We start from the raw sequence: 25,397 nt of genomic DNA, 5'->3' as shown, positions 1-25,397 counted from the left end.
ATGCTGGGAAAGATTGAAGGCAGGAGGAGAAGGGGACGACAGAGGATGAGATGGTTGGATGGCATCACCGACTCAATGGACATGAATTTGAGCACCCTCAGGGAAGCCTGGCGTGCTGCAGTCCATGGGGTCACACAGAGTTGGACACAACTGAGCGACTAAACAACAAATACTCCATTTAAAGTTATTATAAAAATATTGGCCGTGCTTTACAATATATCCTTGATTCTTATTTGTTTCATGTAGTAGTTTGTCTGTCTTAATCCTCTGCCCCTATGTTTCCCCTTGCCGATCCTTCTTCCCACTGGTAACTAATAGTTTGTTCTTTATATCTGTGAGGCTGTTTCTGTTTTATTTGTTTGTTTTATTTTTTTAGATTCCACATAGAAATGATAACAAACAGTTATTCGTCTTTCTCTGTCTGACTTATTTCACTAAGCATAATACCCTCTAGGTCCATTCACATTCTTTGTCCTTTCATCTGTTGATGGACACTTAGACTCATCCATATCTTGGTTATTATAAATAATTATGCTTTGAATATTGGGGTACATATATCTTTTCAAATCAGTGCTTTTGTTTTCTTTGGGTAAACACACATAAGTGAAATTGATGAATCATACAGTAAGTTCTATTTTTGGTTTTTTGAAGAACCTCCATACTGGCTTTCCATGTTGGCTGCACCAATTTACATTCCCACTAACAGTGCACAAAGATTCCCTTTTCTCCTCATCAGCATTTGTTATTTGTGGTCTTTTTGACAATAGCCATTCTGACAGGTGTGAGGTGATACCTCATTCTTAATCTTATCCCTCCTTTCTTTCATGATTTTCCCTGTTTTGTGTATCTTAAGAAATCCTTTCTTAGTTCAGTTCAGTTCAGTCACTCAGTTGTGTCTGACTCTTTGCGACCCCATGAATCGCAGCATGCCAGGCCTCCCTGTCCATCACCGACTCCCGGAGTTTACTCAAACTCATGTCCATCGAAAATATGAAGTCCCCTGTTGTCTTCTCAAATATCTATAATTAAATATTGGTGAATGGTGTGAAGGTGTCCCATTTTATTTTTTTAATATAGGTAACAAGTTGTTCCAGTAGAATTTATTGTATGACCTCCCTTTATCCAGAGATATATAAATGCCAGCACTGTCGAAATTCATGTCCTAAATAAAGCTTCCCTATATGTGTGTGCCTGCGTCCTACGCACCCAGAGAACAATGCACGTGTGTTGACCAGATGCTGACGAACTCCATAGGGAACCTCTTTAATTTTTTGCTAATAAGGCATTCTTCTCACATGACAAGTCAGAAGTCCCTTGACAATCTGTGGCACAAGGGCGTCACCAAGAACCCAGGCACTTCCCACAGCCCTTACCAAAAGTCTGCGTGGTCATGATGTTTCCTCACTGCTGCAGCTGTTCTAGGCTCCATACATGTATATTTCCATTACCAAAGTGGAAAAGAGTTTTATTTAATACCTCTTATCTCAAGGTTTTTGTAGTGATGCTTCCTATGGAGGTGATGAAATTCCAGTTGAGCTATTTCAAATCCTAAAAGATGATGCTGTTAAAGTGCTGCACTCAATATGCCAGCAAATCTGAAAAACTCAGCAGTGGCCACAGGACTGGAAAAGATCAGTTTTCATTCCAATCCCAAAGAAAAACAATGCCAAAGAATGTTCAAACAACTGCACAATTGCACTCATCTCACATGCTAGCAAAGTAATGCTCAAAATTCTCTGAGCCAGGCTTCAACAGTACATGAACCGTGAATGTCCAGATGTTCCAACTGGATTTAGAAAAGGCAGAGGAACCAGAGATCAAATTGCCAACATCTGTCAGATCATTGAAAAAGCAGGAGAGTTCCAGTAAAACATCTACTTCTCCTTTATTGACTACTCCAAAGTCTTTGACTGTGTGAATCACAATAAACTGTGCAAAATTCTGAAAGAGATGGGAATACCAGACCACCTGACCTGCCTCCTGAGAAATCTGTATGCAGATCAAGAAGCAACAGTTAGAACAAGACATGGAACAACAGACTGGTTTCAAATTGGGAAAGGAGTATGTCAAGGCTGTATATTGTCACTCTACTTATTTAACTTATATGCAGAGTACATCCTGTGAAATGCCAGGCTGGATAAAGCACAAGCTGGAATCAAGATTGCTAGGAGAAATATCAATAACCTCAGATATGCAGATGACATCACCCTTATGGCAGAAAGTGAAGAAGAACTAAAGAGCCTGTTAATGAAATTGAAAGAGGAGAGTGAAAAGTTGGCTTAAAACTCAACATTCAGAAAACTAAGATTATGGCATCCGGTCCCATCACTTCATGGCAAATAGACGGGGAAACAATGAAAACAGTGAGAGACTTTATTTCTTTGGGCTCCAAAATCATTGCAGAAAGTGACTACAGTCGAGAAATTAAAAGATGCTTGCTCCTTGGAAGAAAAGCTTTGACCAACTTAGACAGCATATTAAAAAGCAGACACATTACTTTGCCAACAAAGGTCCATCTAGTCAATGGTTTTCCCAGTAGTCATGTATGGATGTGAGAGTTGGACTATAAAGAAAGCTGAGCACTGAAGAATTGATGTTTTTGAACTGTGGTGTTGGAGAAGACTCTTGAGAGTCCCTTGGACTGCAAGGAGATCCAACCAGTCCATCCTAAAGGAGATCAGTCTTGGGTGTTCATTGGAAGGAATGATGTTGAAGCTGAAACTCCAGTACTTTGGCCACCTGATGGGAAGAACTGCCTCATTGGAAAAGACCCTGATGCTGGGAAAGATTGAAGGCAGAAGAAGGGGACGACAGAAGGTGAGATGGTTGGATGGCGTCTCCGACTCGATAGACATGAGTTTGAGTAAGCTCCGGGAGTTGGTGATGGACAGGGGAGCCTGGCGTGCTGAAGTCCACGGGGTCGCAAAGAGTTGGACACATCTGAGGACTGAACTGAACTGAACTGATCTCAAGGTTTTTTTGGACCACCTCAGGATGTCGTGAATTCTCGGGGGAGGCTTTATTGGTCTGTCCATTCTGTGCTGAGGGTCAAGGCAGGTGATCTGCCTTTCTCTCCTGTGGGGAGAAAGGGTATTTATTTCCAGTTCACCTTACTCTCAGAGTGTAGCCCTGTGGGGAGGTAGATTTATGGAGGGGGTCTCTTCATAAAATCCTATCCCTGAATCCTGGGCTTTGTCCTCAGTCCTCTGCATCCCACGGGACAGTGAAAACCGAGGCTGGGATTCATCTCAGTGGCAACTTTGGGGGATTCTTAGTATTCTTCACTTTCTTGGCAGCTCATTACACATTTAGAATGATTTTCTTCTGGAATTTTTAGTTGTTTTTCAGAGAGAGAGTCGATCAGAGTATCTAGTCCTTCAGACTGTGGAACTAGAATTTGGCTAAATCCATTCTTTAAATGACAGTATATTTTACCAATCTTGCCTAAAGGTTTGCTGGAGACTGAACCACTGCAAGGAAGAGATGAAGACGCAATAGCCAGTGCTGACTCCCCTAGCATGCTCTCCGAGGAAGAAAAAGAAGAGTTAAAGGCAGAACTAGTTCAGGTATGTATGCTTAGTGATCTTCTTGCTGCTATGCGTATCTCCGGATTCTCCGAATTCTTGTTAGTCTGATGTTGGGTTGGCCAAAAAGTTTGTTTGAGTTTTTCCTTAAGGTCTTATGAAATGGAGGTCTGTTTATATGGACAAATATATTGGAACATTTATATGGTCCAATAAAAGGTCCATATTATAGTTATGTTGTCTTTCATTTAATAAAATTGACTAGGTGATGAATTGTAAGGTGATTCATTTTTCTATGGTATTTTTTAATGCTAATGATCCATTACCCATTGATGACCATAGGAAAACAAACGGTCATGATGCTCAAGCAACAATAAATAGTTGTAAACATGCACCTCATATTTAGTATCACAATGCTTAAACCTGATGGAATTCCTTCAAGACCTCAGTTTAGGTGCCAGCTACCTTTTAAGAGCAGTTATTGTTTTTGGTCAGCAGCTTAGCTCAACAACTACTTGGAAATGATTTATTTTTATAATGACAAATCAGTCATGGAAGCAACTGACTTTATTAAATTGATGTGCTCTTTTTCAGAAGAATAAAGCTCTGGGGGTGGAGAGGGAACTGTGATGACTTTAGGCTTCGTTAGATCTTGTGTAGTTGCTCCGAGCATCTGGTCCTAATTTCGGGGAGGTAGCCTGGCTTGTCGCGACGACAACTCTTAGTTCAAGCCATTTGTCTGTAGCACCCACTAGCCCCTCAACACTTTGCTAAGGAGCGTTTACATTGTAGGAGGAAAGCACAGAAGAAGGGGAGCTTCTTAAGTAGAAGTAGCAATAGGGCAAAAGGGAAGGGGCCAGTCTTCCTCCGCATTTTGAATATCTGGCTCAGAGGACACGAAGTCCCTGGTCCAGAGGGAAGCAGGGCTCCGCCTTCCTGCTTGGGCCTCTTCTCCTGCTTTAAATTAAGCTTCACCTTACCCTCACCCCACTTCATTCATCCCAGACTCTCCAAGCTCTAAGGTTCTGTTGGTGAGTGTTCATGATAGCTCTTAATAACACTGAAGACATTTCAGGTGCTTTCACAAGACACACCCTAAAATAACTTCATGCTCAAATAAAAGAGCAGCTTGTTCTTCTAGTGCAGCAAAGATTATTTTAGTATGGACAGTGCCTCAGATCGAATGACCTACTTCTTTAGCTGGGTCTGTCTGTGGCCACTGATCCATAACCACCTTGTTGACTTCAGATTGGCCACACCTGTCAGAGTTCATGGACCAGTCAGGCTTGACAGAGAACGTCCTAGCTCCACTTTTTCTTAAGGCCTAGAATCCTGGATCATGACTTGTTTGTGTCAGTTTTGCTGTCCAAGAGTTATATTCTACAGACTGGTGTTAGCTAACTGACTCTAAGCTAAAATTTAACTCCTTCACTGCTACCGTCCAAGTTTAAGTTCATACACAACCTCTGTAACAGACCAAGTTTTATAAAATGACTTGATTTTTCATTCGGCAATTACTGGTAGATAGATAGGTAGATAGATAGATGGATAGATATACATATCTATGTTTTTGTGTGCCTGCATTCTGTATTTTCTAACTTTTCAACAATGATCGTGTATTCCTTTGATAATCGAGACACAGTAAGCCTTGGTTCTCAATGGTTCTCTCTTGCCCCCATGAATATAAAAAAACAATGTTTTCACACATTTTTGTCTCATTTGACCACATTAACGATCTTCCAGTGTGTCTCACTCCTAAGACTTTTTGAGCCTGACTTCTGAAGGTAACATCAGACTCCCTGTTACTTGTTCATGTTTGTTCAGGATGGATGTTTTCATCCCTTAGGATGCATTAGCCGCCATGCCTCCTGTCTCTCATTTCTGGATTCCTCCGGGATGAAGAAGCATTGCATCTTGCTTGAGGCGGCAGTGTGACTTCTGGGGACACTGGGCACAGCTCTTTGCCTCATGCGCAGCAAAAAGCAAAAGAAGTTATCTGTTGTTTTTCCTTTTCACATTCCCACTTCTCCCTCCACCTCAGGCCACCAATGCTTTATGCTCACTCTTTCCTTAAACCCGCTTTCTCTGCCCTTATACAGTGCCTGCTCTTCACACACACATGCACAGATTAGGTTCTTTCAGACCACACGTGCATTCAGAGGACCTCGGATGCTAGGGTTTAATTGTATCAAGGACATCTCAGTGGTCCCACGGCTGGCCCTATGAAGAACTGAGACGTCTTGTAAGTAGCTCAGCTTATCTACCTCATTCTCCACAGATATTCTTCCAGGACCCCTGTTCACAAGCAGCTCCTCTCTGTTTGAGGGAAGATCCCACTGGGTCTGTTAGCCACGTGGGTGGACCCCTCACAGATCAGCCTGTTACATTGCTTTTGAGTCAGGCAATCAGTTGTGGCCATGATCCAAGGCAAGAGCTTTGTGTAGGAGGACGTCTTATGTCTGACTGCTTTGCTTAAAGGGGTTGCAGGGTGTGCCGGGCGCCCAGTCTCCTGTTCGGTACACTCCCCTCCCTCGGATTCTCCTACTGTCTGCTAGCTGTGCTGGATCCACCCTGCTCTGCTTTTACCTTACGCTGTTTTGTAGTCCATATTCCCAGGAGGACGCCTTGAGACCTCAGGGTGAATCTGTAAGTGCATTCACTCACACAACCAGCATATTGTTCTGCTTACCAAGTGCTGGATGCAGGAAGACCTGTCCTTGAGGAGAGAGACATAAGCAAATACTGTCCAAGAGGCTACTACGCCTTAGACAGAAGTCTGCATTTTAAAAGAGGAATCTGTTCAGTCCTGAGTTTGTTATTGTGGTCATGCAATACGCGTGTTTTTAAAAGTTCCTTCAGCTTTCCTCTGCTGCTGCTAGGTGCTTGGTCCTTCTGAGGAGGCTAAGGCCAATTTCATCCGGCAACTAGCACTGTGCCTGGCAGCCCCCTCCTAACTAACTCGCCTGCACTCTGGCCTCCTCCTTGGAGCTTGCCTGCATCCACTCGGCCCTCATTCTGCACGACAATGAGGTGACGGTCTGGAGGATAAGATCAATGCCCTCATTAAAGCAGCTGGTGTACATGTGTTCGCTGATTCATGTCAATGTATGGCAAAAACCACTACAATATTGTAAAGTAATTAGCCTCCAATTAAAATAAATTAATTAATTAAAAGAAAAAAAAAAGCAGCTGGTGTAAATGTTGAGCCTCTCTGGCCAGGCTTGTTTGCAAAGGCGTTGGCCAGCGTCAACATTGGGAGCCTCCTCTGGGGCTGGCGGACCTGCCCTAGCCACCACTGCTGCCCCAGCTGAGAAGAAAGTAGAAGCAAAGACAGTAGAATCTGAAGAGTCTGATGATGATGTGGGCTCTGGTCTTTTTTCACTAAACCTCTTTAGTAACACATTCAATAAAAAGCCGAGCTCTAAAAAAAGAAAAAAGTTCCTTCAATGCAACACCAACATCACTTCTGACCTGATGCAGAGGTTTGTGTATACACAGAAGGTGCGCAATTAAGATTTCTAGTGAACTTGACTCATAGCACCAACAAATATGTGTATTTGTAAATTCCAGAAGTAGAATATGGGTTTTTTTTTTAAAAACAAATCGTGTCCATATATAAAGAAATGCTATTTGTTTTAAGTGTTTGTTCTCATTAATCCTCTTACCAGCTGCTCCTAACATCTTTTCTGAGGTCTTTACACATCTATTCTGTGGGATTTTTTTTTCCAACTCTCTTTTTAAATAAACTTGCTCATTAGTTCAGTGCTACTGACATCCCACTCCCACTTTCATTTCGCTAAGCTGCATTTGATGCTCAATATTCTATAATGTGGCTTGGTTTTTGAAAAGGATGAAGTGTTGGCATGATAACTGTAAATTTATGATTATATAATAATCAAGTACTGCCAACGTCTCCTAGATAAAATGACTCAAGAAAAATAGGCATTAATAGGAGTAGGAAAATTACCAGACAGCATTACTAAGTTGACAAGCCTCTTTGGGCTGTTCCATCTTGGCGTGTGGTTTCCCAAGGAAAGCACACAGTGCCCTCAGGCCACCTGTCTCAGGCTGACAGGTAAGTGTCCTGGGCTCTTCCTTCCTCTCCCAGTTTTTTTCCTTCAAGACTTTATTTCTTTCTGGACTGAACTGGTGAGCAACTAAAGCCTTCATAACCAATAGTGTCTTATTGTAGCACCCCTCTGTGTTAATCAGGATTCTCCAGAGAATTAGAACCAATAGGATGTATACAGAAAGAGATTTATTCTAAGGAATCAGCTAATGTGATTCTGGGGGCTGGCAGCTCCCAAGATCTACAGTCAGCAAGCTGGACACCCAGGGGAGTCAATGGTGTGGTTGTCTAAAGGTCTGGGAAGAGCCGATGTTTTAGTTTGAAGCTGAAGGCAAGAAAAAACAAAAAAGTCAAACAACAACAAGACAAAACAATGTCCCAGATCAAAAACAGTCAGGCAGATAGAATTCCCTTTTACTCAAGGGAGGGTTAGCCGTTTTATTTAAGTCATCAACTGATTGGGTGAGGCCCACCAACTTTGGGAGAGCACTCTGCTTTACTCAGTCTATCAGTTTAAATGTTAATCGCATGCATGATCACCCTCAAAGACACAGCCAGAATAATGTTTGACCAAATGTCTTGGTAACCCATGGCCTGTCATACTCTCCCGGGTATTATCTGTATTTTAATTTTAATTCTTCCTTACTCTTGGCCAGGGCAGGAGAAGAAGCATGACTCAAAGCAGAATGAACAAGAGACCAAAGGCTCTTACTCCTAAACATCATACTGATAATTAATAGTTTAGAAAGCTATTTCTTTCTCTGTATTTGCGACATATTTCATGTAATATAGCAGAATAAATAGAAAAGTAAATCTTCAGTCTTCTAACATAAATTTTATTTTGAAGCTAACTCATTAGTTCATTTGTATTTTTGCATTTTTATTGTAATAAATTGATATAAAATTAACTATTTTAAATTGAATCATTCAATGGCATTTAGTGCTCTTATAATGTTGTATAACACCACTTCTGTCCAGTTCCAGAACATTTTCATCATCTCAGAAAGGAATCCCTTACCTGCTAAGCAACAGCTTCCCATTTACCCTTCTTTTCTGTAGCCATGAGCCAGCATTCTGTCTCTGGATTCAGCTATTCTGGGTATTTCATATAAATGGAATCATAATATGTGACCTTCTGTGTCTGATTCCTTTCATTTAGCCAAATGTTTTTGAGGTTCATGTGTGTTGTAGCTTATATCAGTACTTCATCTATTTTTGTGACTAAATAATATTCCATTTTATGTATATACTACAATTTATTTATCCATTCATCCTTTGATGAATATTTGGGTTGTTTTCATCTTTTGGCTATTGGGAATAGTTCTGTTATGAACATGTATATGCATGTATTTATTTGAGTACCTGTTCTCAATTCTTTGGGGAATGTAGTAGAAATAGGAATGCTGGGTCATATGGTAATTCCACCTTTAACTTTTTGAGAAACTGCTGGGCTATTTTCCATAGTGGCTGAACCATTTTTATTTCCACCAGCAATGTACAAGGGTTTCAACTTCTCCACATCCTCTCCAACACTTAAATTCCTATTCATTCATATTTAAATAACCAAGTTTAAATATCTAATCTTGTACATAAATATTTATCCTACAAGGAGATCTCCTAGGGGGATCAAGAAACCAAAGAACCAGACTATTAGTTTCTAATGAAGACATGATTAATTTAAAACTAATGGGGAAAGGATATCTTAAATACTTTAATTAATGATTTACCTGCACTCCAGCTCATTCCAAAATGAATTTGATATGGCTTACAGGGATACTTACAATGTAGACTTTCTATACTACCTGCATCAGAGTATCTGGGGGTGCTTGTTAAATAATATATATAGACAGGCCTTACCAAATTTGAGACATCAGAATCTCAGGGCCTTAAAAGGGGCCTCCTTCTGGAATCTGCATTTTAAATATGCTCTCTGAGTGACATTTATATAAACTGAAATTGAGAACCACTGATGTAAGTAGGTCAAACATTCTCATTAGTCCAATAAGGGATTGAATATCACCAGGATCATCATTTAAAGTATTTGTGATTAAAGGACTTTCTGCTGTGTCAGGACTCTGCTCTGCAGAAAGAGATGAGATTGACCATTCTCAGTCTTGCATGGTAATGCAATTTAAGAATTATCTTTTTATTTTACCTTTTGGGATTTTCTTAATAGCTATTTTGGCATATATTATATTTAGATCACTGATATATAAATGAAAGCATTAAGAAGTGTGTCTTACATTTTTTTGAAATAGTGAGACTTTCATTATGGTACCTGACGTTAGTCTGCATAGAGTAACTGAGTTCATGTTTCCATCATTAGAAGTCTTTTCTCTACAAATACCTTTTAACATATGCTTCAATTTTTAAATGATTAGATGTGGGATTTTAATATTTAACATTTAATATTAGGATGATATTTGATTAATTGGCCACTTCAATATTTCTATCACTTTTTTGGGATCATGGATTTCATTAGAAATCTTATGAATCCTTTACCCATTCTTCCCAACTCCCCAAAACTAATGAATATCCTACTGTCCCCTATAATTTTGAATAAATTTCTGAGGTTCTATAGATAAAAGGATGAGAATACCAAGATGTTTAAACCTCTCTCTTCTTCTCTACATCTTTAATTTTTCTCTGCAAGTTAAAAAATTCTCATTACTCTTGTTACACATTGGAAAAAGCAGTAATACCTAATGTATCTACAAAACCAGATTCCCAGTCATTTCAGTCACTCAAACATATTATTTATTCAAAAGAAAGAAGAAAAAAATCTTTCTATACTGAATAAAAAGCTGGCCTGAAGTCCAAGTATTTTCTATGGTAAGAGAGCTAGAGATACAACCTTGAGAAATCTTAGGCAGCAGACTAAATGCAGGTGAGCACATTGACTAATGAAAATATGGAATATAACATGAAAGCAAAAGGATAGAAGGATCGGATTTTAAAATGATAGTGTGTTCTCATTTAATGGAGAGACTAAAAACACAGTCCCCCTTGGTCGCCCCTGAATATACTCCTTTTGGAGTAATGAGTATATATCTGCGTACTGAAGACACTTGCTTGTCAAGAAGAGACAGTGTGGAGACTTCTCTAGTGGTCCAGACTCTGTGCTTCCAACACCAGGGGTATGAGCTTGATCTGTGGTTGGAGAACTAAGATCCTATATGGCACTTGGCAGGGCCAAAAAAGAAAAAAACATAGGATGCTACTAATTATAACATGTTAGGGAAGGTGGAATTCATTTTAGAAAGACTTCAAAAAGATTTCCATGAACATACAAAAATGTTTCACAACTGTAAACAAAATGTATAATGTTAGATTACTAGGACATTTTGCTGACATTAAAAGCTCCAAGATATTGTTCTTTTCTACTAGAATATTTCAGGTAGTTGATTCAGTATTTCTGCCTGTTTTGTTTGAGTGATTTTTTGTGAATACAAGGGTTTACAACACTATTTTTGCAAAAGTAGATGCCATTGTTGAGATGTTTTTCTAACAGCTATGTCTCTGGTGACCCAGGGAACACATTTGCAAGATGATTGACAGGGTTTTAGTGATGCTGTTTGTGGTCAGGAGTAGAGTGACGCTTGGAATGTAAATGAGACTTAGATGCTCCATTTTTTAAAAAAAAGTAAGTGTTAAAGTGCCAGCTTGGCAAAACCTCAATGTATGCTTAGGTGTGGATGGCAAAAAAAAAATAACACTGACTAATGGCACTTGAAAAGAAGTTATTAGGTATAGACTACAAAATCAATTTCCTGTTCAGAAATTATATCTATGTATAATTTTAGAAAAACATTTGGATGATTGAAAACCAAAAACTCTAAGCAGTGTCTATTTCCTAGTAGATTACACATGGTTTTTATTGCCTTTGTATTTTGCTGTATGAGTGAATTTTTTACAAGGAGTAGTGTTTACGTTTAGAATCATTCAAACTAAAAAATGTTCTTTCATTGAAAATATTAGACTTCTCTACAGGATGTGTTTGCTAAGGCCTTGCATGGGGCTGTGTGAACAAGAGGGTGCCCAGGGTGCTTTGGATCACTGAGAGCGTCTGCCCGTGTATGTTTCACCTGGTCTGACGTTTTCCCCCATCATTTTCCTTCCCGCTTGTAGCTGGAAGACGAAATTACAACCTTACGACAAGTTTTATCAGCAAAAGAAAGGCATCTTGTGGAGATAAAACAAAAACTCGGCATGAACCTGATGAATGAATTAAAACAGAACTTTAGCAGAAGCTGGCATGACGTGCAGACAACTACTGCGTAAGTATATTTTTTTTCTTAAAAAGAAATCACTCAGCCTGCTGTCTTGCCTCTTCTATATTTTTTTTTCCTTCAAGGCTTATTTTGTACTGGTGTCCAGGGAAAATATTTTCTCTAGAAGTAAAATATATAGAAATATGGATGGTCTTTAATATGTTGCATGATACAGGCTCTACAAAGTAGCTTCATGAAATAAAACTTTGTTCACCAAAGCTCTGTTTTCACTCAGACTACTTTTATAGGGTTGTACAGTTTTAAATTCTTTCTCTTCAATATATATATGTATTTTAACATTTGTTAAATATATACTTTAGGCTTATGTTTTTCCATAAAATTCTAAATTCTTTGAATACTTGGCACTCATTACATATTTTGAATTTCTATCAAAAATGATTGACAGTTTTAAAAACTTGTTGACCATTAACGTAAAGAGAAAAAACTGTATATTTCATATTTTGGGAATGTGCTTTTTATCCCTGTTACTCTATAGAATGTGTAAGTATATATTGGTCTCTGCCTCCAGTTCCTGGCACAAAGCTCCCCAAATTCATATAATTTCTTAAGTGATGAGAGCACTAGGAGCATCTTTTGTTCTCATGTTTGCACTTTGACCCCGTTCCTGACATAGAGCTCCTAAATCCCTTGGGATTTCCAGGGTGACAGCCGTATCCTTGGTTCTGATGAGGTGACTCTTGTTGGACTCCTGGAGGCGAGCCGGTCACCAGAAAGACCAAGCCATAATTAGAAGCTGTCAGTCCCATGCCCCCATTCTCTATGGAGGGAAAAGGACCTGGAAATGGTCTATCATGCCTATGATGAAACTCCATAAAAATCTCAAAAATATGGCATTTGGAGAGCTTTGGGGTTGCTGAACCTGTGGAAGTGCCAGGCAGGTGGTGTCCCAGGAGAGAGCATGGAAAGCATGTGTTCCCATGGGAACATGGGGATGGGTTCCCATCCCCACATGCCTCTTTCATTGGGCTGTTCATCTGTATCTTTTATCATATAATTTTTATAATAAATCGGTATAACCTAGCAAGTAATCTGCTTTCTTAAGTTCTGTGAGCCACTCTAGCAAATTAATTGAACTTGGGGAGGAGGTTGTGGGAACCTCTGATTTAGAGCCCCTTGGACTTCCCTGCTGGCTCAGACCACCTACCTGCCGTGTGGAAGACCCAGATTCAATTCCTGGGTCGGGAAGATCCCCTGGAGAAGGGCATGGCAACCCAGTCCAGTATTCTTGCCTGGAAGAATTCCATGAACAGAGGAGCCTGGCGGGCTATAGTCTGTGGGGTCGCAAAGAGTGGGACATGACTGAGTGACCAACACTTTGGTCAGGAGCACTGGTGATAATCTGGACTTGTGATTCGCATCTGAAGTGGGGTGAGTGGGGAGCAGTCTTGTGGGACCTAGCCCTTAACCTCTGGGACCTGATGTGATCTCCAGGTAGCATCAGAATTAAATTGTAGGAGACTCAGCTGGTGTTGTGGAACCACTTGATGTGAGAAACCCCTCCACACAAACACATCTGGTGTCAGAAATGTCATGAGTGTGCTGGTAAGTGTGAGAGTACAAGAGAAACACTGGAGAAGCACGTTTTTCTTTCTCAGACCAGCAGAAATGTTTTCAGCTTTGCTATTATCTTCTTGTCTGATATTAGGCAAGGTACAGAATAACTTTGAGTATTCTACAGTCCTGCTTTTATGGGGTTACTTTTTAAAATTACACAAAATAATTAACTATTGTGGTACTTTTCTAATGATTTAAAATATCTTGCTTGCCAGGTGGTCTTGTCCCAAAGGGAAGAAGGTGCCCACATCATAATGTGATTTTTCTTCCTTTTGTGTGTTGCGGAGTGGGGCCTAATGGAGAAACCATAGAGGCTTCCTATCTTTGACCCCAGATTCCACCATCAAGAAATTTTTGACCTTGTGTTATGCATTTTCTTCCCTCTTATGACCTTTTGGAACTTAAAGATATTACATTCCTAGTATCTGAGTGGGAAACAGTTTTTCTCTTAGCTGATACTTTTCTCCCAAGCATAGAGGGGCTTCCATGAAATGAGATCATATGAGTACCTATCATAGGGAGTGAGGATTCAATGAGTGCAGACAGCATCTGACACTTTGTATACATGTTTGCTGTTCAAGGAAGCAGGTCTGGTGGGGAGATCTAAGAATTCTGTTTTGGCTTCACAGACTTAGAGCAGGAACCATGGTTGCCAGGGAAGGGGGGAAGAATGGGGAGCAGGGATAGCTGGGGAGTTTGGGATGGATAGGTCCACTGCTATATTTTAAATGGATAACCAACAAGGATCTGCTGTATAGCACATGGAATTCTGCTCAATGTTATGTGGCAGCCTGGATGGGAGGGGAGTTTGGGGGAGAATGGATACATGTATACAGCTAAATCCCTTTATTGTTTACCTGAAACCATCACAACATTGTTAATCGGCTACACCCCAATACAAGGGCTTCCCTGGTGGCTCAGTCAGTAAAGAATCTGCCGGAAATGCAGGAAACCGCCTGCAATGCAGGAGACCTGGGTTCAGTCCCTGGGTCAGGAAGATCCCCTGGAGAAGGGAATGGCAACCCACTCCAGTATTCTTGCCTGGAAAATCCCACGGACAGAGGTGCCTGCTGGGCACTAGTCCATAGCGTCGCAAAGATTCGGACATGCCTTGGCAACCAAGACAAAATAAAATGTTGAAAAAAGTTCTGTTTGAGCTGTGTTTAGTCTGAGATGCCCAACAGACCAACAAGTTGCCCCAAGGGGGCAACTCAGAGGAAAAGTCAGGGCTAGAGATGGACATGAGAGTTATCCACATATTGATGCACTGAAAGCTATAGGACTAGAATAGATTTCCTCAGAGATTAGTTAATAAATACAGATGATTATGGTCTCACTAACCTTTAGGAATGATGTGAACTTTCCTTTGTAAAGAAGAATAAATCTCTTTTTTTAAGAGGGAGGCCTGAGTCTATCAGCAACATAATTTCAGATCATTCTGTCCCACCCTTTTTTCTTGACTGCTGAGGGAAGGGAAAAGTCCTATGTTGGGACAGGGGGTAGGGTGTGATCATAGAATCTATTTTTCCCCTGAATATTTTTAATGGTGAAATAAATTATTGTTTATTAAATAATTTGCATCCATTAAAATGCTACTTTTCAAAAAAAATTAGTTACATGGAAAAATGCTAGCTAACATAATATTCAATGAAAACCCATCTCACTTATAAAATATATATATGTAGAAAAAAGACTGAAAGGAAACCAGTATGTTAACTGGGATTAACTATGGGTGATGGATATGTGTGTAAGATTCATTATTTTTTCCATTCACCCATCTTTCCTTTTTTTCTCTCCCCTGAATATTTAAATTCCTGCTATTAATGTACATCATACTGATTTTAGAACAATATCTATGCATCATGTGGTGAAAATTTTGATGTGAGGGAGTGATGAACTGGGGTAGGGTTAGCTTGGATAGAATTAGATTTCAAAGCATTAAAAAGAATTTTAGCTGTCAAGGCACTACAGGTATTCCAGAGGCAATATTTTGCATACTGATTAAACAGTCATGACCTATTTAGTTTGATTTATAATGAAAAGAAAACCTCTGATATGTTAATGAAAGATTTTGCATATTTTAGTTTGTGGTAGGATTCAAATTGGAATGAAACCAGATGAATAGGAATAACTACACAGCAGATTAAAATTATCTCCTTTATAGAAAGATAACCATATGGTATTAGGTCAAGAGGTCATCTGTGTCCCAGGGCTTGATGTTGCTGTTGTTTTTGGGGTGCCTTGATTTCAGAGACTCTAAGAACACACACAAAAAGTCCACCTACCCTCTTCTTTTCTCTTCTCGGAAGCTTTATAATGTTTTTAGGCTTTAAGGAGGCACAGAGGAGGTGGGTGGCCTTGGGGTGAAGAGGTGGGGAGACCACTGGAGGTGAAATTGAATCTCTTCTGGAGATAGAAGGAAAAGTAATTTGAAAACCTGATGTCATGGTGGGCTATTCAAACTGAAGAGCTTCATTTTAGTGAATGTTTGGCCTTTGCTAACCCGTAAAATTGCCCCAACAATAAACCCCTCTGAGTTGTATCATAGACCAAATGGTAGTCTACAAAGGGGAGAAGGTCATGGAATGGATTTCAACTATTCCATCTTTTTGGAAGTTTAATAAACTCACCCTATATAGAAAAGAGTAAAACTCTAACATTCAGCTTTTTAAAAAATGCACAGTGCTTGAAAATTGAAGCTTGGTATATGATTTATTTACTCTTTGATTTTGTGCTTCTAAGACTTCCAGCCCATGTGGTCAGTAAAGATTATATCTTTTTATGAGGAATTATTGTGGCACCATTAGGTTCAGAAGTGCCAGTGAAGATTAAAGACATAATTTTAAAAGACCACATAGCCCATCTCTCTCATGGTTGTTCATTCTTTGTACTGGCCTCATCATACAAGGTAGAACGTAGGTTCTACTTTTCTAGATTCAAGTGGTAAATCTGCAATTTGGTGTTGTGTTTAGGGAACCTTTGGAAGAAAAGAAGCCTAAATAGTTTTGTGTCTTTGGTGAAGTGCTGCGTATGCAATTGTTAAAGTACTGGTCTCTTTTAAATCCCATAATAGAAAATAGATTTGGGCTATAAAACATCTTCTTGTAAAAAGACTGTTGAATTTAAAATTTTTTCTTCTACCTGCATGTAGAAAAATGCTTTAAGTCAGAACATGTTAGAGGATGACATGCTTTCTCCTTTTGATTGTTAACACTGATTTTCAAATCACTAGGACATGAAGAGAGGAAGAGCCCTTTGTCAGTATGCTGACCAAACAGCTCACCTGTTCTACGGTTAAAGGTTACCCATTCCTTAAAATGTAAAGATACAGAGAGAGAGAGAGAGAAAGAGAGAGAGATACAATGGAATATTACTCAACCATGAGAAAAGGAAATCCTGTTGTTTGCAATAATATGGATGGACCTTGAGGGCACTATGCTAGGTGAAGTCAGAGAAGGATAGAATCTGCATGGTGTCACTTATATGTGGAATCTAAAAAAAAGTCAGACTCTTGGAAACAGAGAATGCAAGAGTGGTTTCTGGAGGTGGTGGGTATGGGTGAAATAGGGAGAGGTTGCTAAGAGTACAAACTTTCAGTTATAAGTTGAATAAGGTTTGATGAGCTAATGTGTAATGACTATGGTTGAAAACACTATTGTCTAAATGAAATTTGCTAAGAGAATAGAACTTAATGTTCTCATCAATATATACATGTGCATGCATGCTTAGTTGCTTAGTCTTGTCCTACTCTTTGTGACCCCATGGACTGTAGCCCGCCAGGCTCCTCTGTCCATGGAATTTTCTAGGCAAGAATACTAGTGTGGGTTGCCATTTCCTTCTCCAGAGGATCTTCCCGACCCAGGGATGGAACCTGCATCTCTTCCGTCTCCTGCATTGCAGGCACAGTCTTTACCTTCTGAACCACCAAGGAAGCCCATATTCCCCCAAAGCGGGTGTTTGCTGGAGTTGCTTTAGAGCATGCAAGGACAAATTTCCCTCACTCATTTTAAGGTCACCATGGCTCTTCTCTAGAAGGGGAAAGTTCACACTGCAAAGTCCTGACTTTGTATCTGAAGTCAGGGAATCCAACTGGACTCTTATTTCCTCCTTTGGCCTCTTGGGGCTCTTGCTCTGGTTGATTTCAGGTACTGGGGATACAGTGATGATGAACAGGATGTGGTCCCCACCCTCAGGAAGTTCAGATAAGTCACAGAGAGGGATTCAAAAACCCTAATTGCAGCACAAAGGAACAATGTTTGGAAAGACCTGTGCAGAGGGGGTTATGGGAACCCCGAGGAGAGGCACACAACACAGACCTCTTAGAGCAAATACTCTCGAATTTTCCACCTCCCAGGGCACAACTGACAGCAACCTGAGGATATCTTGACTTTTATTTAAGGAAAATGTTTTAGTCTCCTGCTCTGTCAATTATGGAACTCAGCAATGGTGTAATTCACATTTAGCGTAAAATAAGAGATGCTAGTCATCTAAAATGCTAAATACTGCTTCCTTTTAAATTAGAAGGTTGTCAGGTCAACCAGAAGGTTAGCATTAAGTTGTTTTTCATTATTTGAATATTACTGAACATATTTTTATGCGGTAGAGTTGAAAAACAGGTTTAAATGTTAGTAGTATGAACTGTGTGGGCTTCCCAGGTGGCGTATTGGTAAAGAATCCAATCCACCTGCCAGTGCAGGAGACACAAGAGACGTGGGTTCGATCCCTGGGCCAGGAAGATCCCCCTGGAGAAGGAAATGGCAACCCATTGCAGTATTCTTGCCTGGAGAAGCCCATGGACAGAGGAACCTGGCAGGCTGCAGTCCTTAGGGTCGCCAGAGTTGGACGTGACTGAGCGCAGCGTGAACTATGTACAGACTTTCGTGGCACGGTGAAGGGCGTAAAGTGCAACTCTGCTGACTTCTTTGGGGGTTATCAGTAGCCTGACAGAAGGACCCTTTCTCAAGATGCAGGCTCCTAGCATCTGGATGGGGATGTATATTACTTATTCAGTTTTAAGATCAATCCCAATTAGGATGCACCATGAGGTACAGGGTCTGTGCAGTGCGTAACTCCAGAGGGGCCTTTCTCTTAGGGTGTAATGTATAATGTGTGTCTTTCCCTATTCCCTAGGAAATGTCTGTTTAGTAATGAATGGTTTGATTTTATCATCTAGATAATACATGATTTTTACACTTCCTAAAAACACAGGCATTGTGTAAATAAATAACATATGGTGCTGATAACATTATAGACTTGTTTCTTCCTGCCAACAAAAAAGAATAATAGAATACCATATTACTAAGGTGATTTCAGTCTCAAGGAAAACCAACAAGGGTGTTTTAAAGCATTTGCTTAGAGTCTGATAGTATATTTAGGGCTGGATGGCTTGTGGGAGGTGGAAGGGGTGGGGGGATAAGGGAAGTTCCCACATAATGGATTTCACAGGACATAGTCTTCTTGGAGGTGCATGAAAGTGTTCTAGGCTAAGCAGGGAGCTTTGGGGAACTTACTTGGGAACAGCATATATTGGAATATGATGGTATGCACATTATAATAATTGTTTTTCAGTTGCGATCCCATGGATTGCAGCACACCAAGGTTCCCTGTCCTTCGCTATCCCCCGGAGTTTGCTCGAACTCATGTCCATTGAATCAGAGATGCCATCCAACCATCTCATTTATAATAATTTTTTAAAAATCAGTTCAAATTTTTTGGTTCAGTTGATATATAGTTATATTAAATATAATACACATGCATGCATGCTGAGTTGCTTCAGTTATGTCCAACTCTTTTGTGACCCTAAAAACTGTAGCTCACCAGGCTTCTCTGTCCATGGCATTCTCCAGGCAAGAATACTGGAGTGGGTTGCCACACTCTCCTTCAGGGGGTCTTCCTGACCCAGGGATCGAACCCACGTCTCTTATGTCTCCTGCATTGGCAGGCAGGTTCTTTACCACTGGCGTCACCTGGGAAATCCAGTATAATACATACAGCTCTGTGTAAGTCTAAGCAGTGCAGTATAGTGACTTGACTTACATATTCCCTCAGGTTAGGAGCTTTTGTTTTCTGCTTTATTAATTAACGCTTAGAAATTTCCCAGGCCAGTGGACACACCACTGCCTTTCCTGCCACCATGCTCAAAACTTGAAGCCAATCTTTTTGTCTTGTTCCATTTGTCTCTAGTCACCTATTGTCAAGTCTGTCCATTCTCTCTCTATAATCCATCACGCCGCTCTGTTCTTACTGCCTTGACTCCCAGTTCAGAGCCACAGAGGAGCTGCTTCTTCAATCACTGATTCCTTCATCTAGTATTTATTCAGTTTCACCTTTTTCCTGCAACCAGATCCTAGGGACACAAAGATGAATGGATTCCTTGCCCTCGGGGAGTCAGCATTGTGGGGACATAGGCTTAGGAACAGATCATTGCAGTACTGTATTCCTAAAACTGTTTTGAAAAATGTCACTGTGTTAGTTTAAGATTGTTCACCCTTCTTATTCCAACCTCTCTCCATATTACAAAATAAGTACTAGTTCTATTTTGCCTTTTTATGGTTCCTTTTACCCACATAAATAGTAAAAGCTTACATTTCTCTTTGAAATATGCCTTCTCTAATCTCAGCTTTGATGGCTAGAACTTTTATTGTCTTTTCATAGAGTTAACACATCTCTTTAAGAATAATTTTCTACTATTGGAGCAGTTCCATTATTTGTGATTAAAGATCTGCACCTTCAGATCTAGGCTTACAAATGTGTCTTTTTACTGAATTCAGATTGCATGGTCTGACTTTCCTGGTGATGAGCAGCCATCAATCCATCCTCCCCAACAAACAGAAGCAATTGCTTCTGTGGATCATCTTCCTAAATCTGTTTTGGAAAGGGAGTTTTCAAAAGTTCCTTGGTGGCTCAGATGGTTAAGAATCTGCCTGCAATGTGGGAGACCTGGGTTTGATCCCTGGGTTGGGAAGATCCCCTGGAGGAAGGCATGGCAACCCACTCCAGTATTCTTGCTGGAGAATCCCCATGGACATAGGAGCCTGGCAGGCTACAGCCCATGGGGTCCCAAAGAGTCGGCCATGATTGAGCGACTAAGTACACAGGAGAGGAGGACTATGAATGTATTATGGGCGGTCTTGATATATAAGCTGTTCTTATTTTTCTGTTTTATTTCTAGCTACAAGAAAACACATGAAACCCTGAGTCATGCGGGGCAGAAGGCAACTGCAGCTTTCAGCAACGTTGGGACGGCCATCAGCAAGAAGTTTGGAGACATGAGGTACCGTGGGAAAGAACCATGCGGAAGAGGCTAGGCCTTGGGCTTTCAGAGACAAGGAGGGGCATTATCCATGACTAGTCTTCCTAAGCATTCTTTTCTTTAATTGGATTAAAATTTTATGTGGCTGATAGTATTGGTGACTGAGATACATCTTTATATTGGGACATTTTCTACCTAAAGGTCGGCTTAGTGGACCTGATCCCAGGGATGCCCTTTCTACTATTTAGTAAAAATGGAAGACAGAGGGTACTGTTAATCACCAGTAATAAGGAGAGATTCCAAAAGAATGCAGCACACACTGAATTTGAATCACTGTAACTTGAACTAAGTTAAAATATGCTTTCAGTGAATATGCTCTGATAAACTATTCTTGGTTACATTTTTGTACACATACAGCTAGTATATATATTTTTCCTATGCTAAATATATAGATAGTTATTCTTTTATTCCAAAAAGAATAAATGGATATGTGCACCTGGTAATATTCTTTCTTTACTTTGGCGATATATTGTGAATATGTTAATAAATGTTTATTACATCTTCATTTTCAGTGGATGTATTATCTTCCAGTGCATAGCTGTACCAAAATTTTTAAAACAGTTCCTTTGCACATTTTGGTTATTTTCAGTATTTGTTATATAAAATTAGGGTGCATATCAAGATTTTGAACTGAGAACAATGTAGTATTAACCATTTTAATTTTTTATATTATATTCTAGAAAGTTACCTTACATACAGTTGCTGCTCTCATATTTTTTTGCTTATTTAAATACCTATCATAGTTTATTTTGAATTAGGCTGATATGCTTAGGAGATTTTTCTTTATAAATCAGTGTCATTTTTGTCTCTAAAAATCAAGTTCAATTTTTAAAAACTTCTCAAGTACATTTTATATTTCTTCTTTTTAAAAACTATGTGCATATTATTTTACTGGATTCTTAAATTATTGCTTTCTGTATTACCCTGCAGCTTTGATGCCTAGAGGCAAATATTTATATCTTTGTGTTTAAGTTATTTTTTGACTTCAAAAATTACTGGATTGTGCCCAACATTCATGCATCATCTTAAGAACTTGGCATTCATGAGGCTAGAATTAAGTAAGTACATATGCATGAATCTGAGTACATTGCTTTATCTTCATTTTTGCTAATAAAGCAATAACGAAAAGCAATTAAAATTCTTCAGAGGCAGCGTGTGATGAACTGGTAAGCATTTTGGATTATTAATTAACCCTAACTTTATTAGAATAAAATTTGCAGTCATTTCAATGGCAGGAAAGCATTTATCTAAACTAATTAAATAATTCCTTAAAACAGGAAAGACCTTATCACCAGTTATATCCAAGAAAATATATTTTGTCATGTTTATAGAATTTGTTTTCCACATACTTAGTTGAATCAATGATCACAGTGGCATAATACTGCCAACAGGAACAGTGTTTCTCCAACTGTAGGAGACTTTACAGACACCTCTGAAGCTTGTTAAATGCATATTCCTAGATTCCACCTCTCTCTCTTGAGATTGAACCTCAGTAGGTCTTGGATGGCATCTAGGAATCTGTTTGAAATAAGCTCCCAGGTGATCTGATTTCAACTGGTCAGGTGTTGAGGAAGCCAAGTGTAACTTAGCTTATCTGTACCTGGGTATTCTCAGTTATAAATGTAGATAAGAGTAACAATGTCATCAGGTTATTATGCCAGTAGCAGAAGACAGCATGCCATGTATTAAACATTCAATAAATGCTAGTTTTTACCTTTACTAAGGAACTATCTCAGTTACAAAGTGGCCCTTCAGGGCAGAAATTAGGAAGAGTCCCTGAACAGGAGTGCACTGTGTTTCATGAGCTATAAAGAATGAAGACTGTGTTTCACACATATAGCATGTTGACACACTCATGTTCCTGCATGGGCATAATATCAAGGTGTGTTGACTGCCTCTCCTGCCGCTTCAATGTGGCCTTGTTTTAGCATAACGGATAATCTGTTTCCCAGGAGTTCCAAACTTTTCATTAATTACTGCTCTGTGTAGAGGACACAACACTTCCATTATAAACTGTCTAAAAATATTGGGAAATGTAGTCTTTATTACTAGAGATTCAACTATGATCCTGTAATATTTTGTAGACCTATATTTTCCGATCTATATTTTTCTCAAGCTAAATATCTTACATCTATATATAAATGAGGATAAGTCCCTGTGAAAACAAATTTTACAAAGGATTATTACCTTTGATTATACTAGAACAAATAATATACGTAAAAGTCGTATTTGAAAATTACTTAAGTTTAATACAGTAACGATTCTTAAATGAGAACAATTAGTGGGTTTTCAATTTGGGGTTCAAATTAATTTGCCAGTTTATAAAATGATAGTGGGGACATTTAAAAATTTTCTCTCAGGCATTTTACTTTGAACCCCTTTGCAGTTTGAAAGTATTAATATATTATTTTTTATTTTGTTGGTTACATCATAATATCTTTTTGTGAATTCTGGGAACACATTTCTGAATTTGTTCAAAAAAATTGCCAGAAAAATTTAGATACCTCAGGAGAAACACAGGACCTCTCAATTTTTCTTTAAAATCGCTATAAGTTAATACTCACAGATTTCCAAAACTTAGAATTTGGACCTTTTAATAACTGAGTGAAAAGCACTATGTTAAGATTTAATTTAGATGTTTTATAAAAATAAATAATATTTCCTGAACTGAGGTCCTCCTTTTATCCTGACGACCCCTAAGTGAAGGCCCCTCAGCCCAGTCACAGAATTCTGCCTCCTTCTCCCTCTGCTGGATAACATGGCTAATAGCTACCTAACCAGATGGTTTTCTCTGAGGTTAACACGAAGTCACGTTTATGAAAGGACTCTGTGAAGAAATGCAAGCTATTTGCATTTTTAAAATAATAATTATTTTTATAATAATAAAATCATTTTACTTATAAAATCATTTTTATAATAATAATGTTGCCATCTTCTTTGCACTTCTGGGTGAATTCACTCAAACAGTGTGTAAGCTAGTGGAGAGGAAATCTTTGGACAAGGCATGTAATTTTAACAGAGAATCCAGCTATAGCCATGAGAAAAACAGTGAGAAGCACAGCATGTAAGAGTTGGTAAAGCAATTGTGAAGACATTAAAAAGCCAGTGCACTCAAAAAGAGTAAGGAATGGGGTCCCTTATCTTTTCCCTGGGGCTCTTGAAAGGGGACAGCGGGCAGTGTGGTCCTTTCTCTGCATCCTGATGCGCTAACCTTGCTCCTGCTTTTCTTCCGGTGCTGCTATGGCTGCAGGTCTCATTCCATCGGGTAAGCGCTGCCCCGGGGGCCCAACTGGCTCCCTCCCTCGAAGCTCCCTTCCTCCCCAGAGCACCATGGTGGGCGTGCCTCGGCCCCAAAGCTCTTTTCCTGAGAGTGTTCATGACCCCAGAGTTACAGAGTATAGGGCACCTAATGTGTTTGCATCTATTTCAGCACTTGTTTATCTCATTTCTGAATCATTTATTAATGCATCACTTTCACTTGCTGAGTCATCCTCAGGGATCTCTTTCTGCATCATGCCCGTCTATGTGGCAGAGGTCCTTAGAAGAAAAGGAAAGTGAAAATTGTGCACTGCAGATGTATATGAAACTGGCAGAAAGTAAAGTCGAGAAACAGAATTATTTCCTCTAGACTGTCGTGTTTCTCTGAACTTCTTATAACTGTTATTTAGGCAGATGGTTCACCTTCAGCTTTCTGTACCCTCTGAAGTTGAAGTGGAGAGAACAAATGTTAACACGTGTGCAATTGTCAGCCCCAGGTCTCTGAATTAAGCCTCCTTTGGGGTGGGATCTTATTACATAAATTAAAAAAAAATTCTTTTCCTAAGAAAACTACCTATATATAAGAGATGAATGCTTGATAATGTTCATGAATTTCTTTTAGTAATTCTCTTTTTTAAATGTAATTTATGAAGAAATATTTTGCCTATGATTTCTAAATGGAGTGTCTGTAAATATCCACTGCATTTCTTTTTTTTTTTTCCCCCATTTATTTTTATTAGTTGGAGGCTAATTACTTTACAATATTGTAGTGGTTTTTGTCATACATTGACATGAATCAGCCATGGATTTACATGTATTCCCCATCCCGATCCCCCCTCCCACCTCCCTTCCGCTTCATTTCTTTGTCCTTTTCTTTCTGAGTTCTAGTAAAATTCTAGTAAATTTACTAACCCTAACCTCAGTGGATATTGTTGGGGAAGGTGAGGGTGGATTTGATCCCTTACCTGTTAGCTTGGGAGAGGAGCAGGCAGGAACTGTGCGGGAAAGTGGATGAGGGAATGCTTGCCTAGGAAAATGAACCCCATTTTGCTTTCTCCCTCCACACACCCTGATTTCTAAGTGGACCTCACATAGAAATAACAGTCAGTCAGTCAGAGGGACAATGAATCAGTCACTGTAGGATTAAAAAGGTGAGAGAGCTGATGCTCTTAGAAGTCTCAGAAAAGTTGATCCTTATACCAGTTGTCCTAGGATGGAGGTGGAAACCCTTGCTCCCACGTTGGACTATGTGAAGTGTGTTTACTTGGCGTGTTTCCTTGATTGACTCATGTTAACTCTGCGTAGTCTGATGAGCTTCATGTGGGATGATGAGCTGTTAGCTGCCTGGCTCTGCCTGCTGGTCACTGCCCCTTGCCCCTGACTGTCTT

At 39.6% G+C, this 25,397-nt stretch overlaps 1 protein-coding gene across 4 annotated transcripts in view; it reads left to right on the top strand.

Annotated features, from left to right (window-relative positions):
* TPD52L1 (TPD52 like 1) overlaps window positions 1-25,397 on the top strand; it is a 90,910-nt gene that overhangs the window by 54,528 nt on the left and 10,985 nt on the right. For 3 of the 4 annotated variants that reach the window (XM_043890462.1, XM_043890461.1, XM_043890460.1), the window contains exons 2-4: window positions 3,451-3,566; window positions 11,722-11,870; window positions 20,611-20,712. In XM_043890462.1, the coding sequence (XP_043746397.1) occupies window positions 3,451-3,566; window positions 11,722-11,870; window positions 20,611-20,712 (367 nt within the window). Of the gene's footprint in view, window positions 1-3,450; window positions 3,567-11,721; window positions 11,871-20,610; window positions 20,713-24,001; window positions 24,017-25,397 lie in introns of all 4 variants that reach the window. The other variant, XM_043890459.1, reaches the window with a different exon arrangement.

Source organism: Cervus elaphus, chromosome 28 (genome assembly GCF_910594005.1).
Source record: "Cervus elaphus chromosome 28, mCerEla1.1, whole genome shotgun sequence".
Classification (NCBI taxonomy): domain Eukaryota; kingdom Metazoa; phylum Chordata; class Mammalia; order Artiodactyla; family Cervidae; genus Cervus; species Cervus elaphus.
This window is presented reverse-complemented; position numbering and strand designations above follow the sequence as displayed.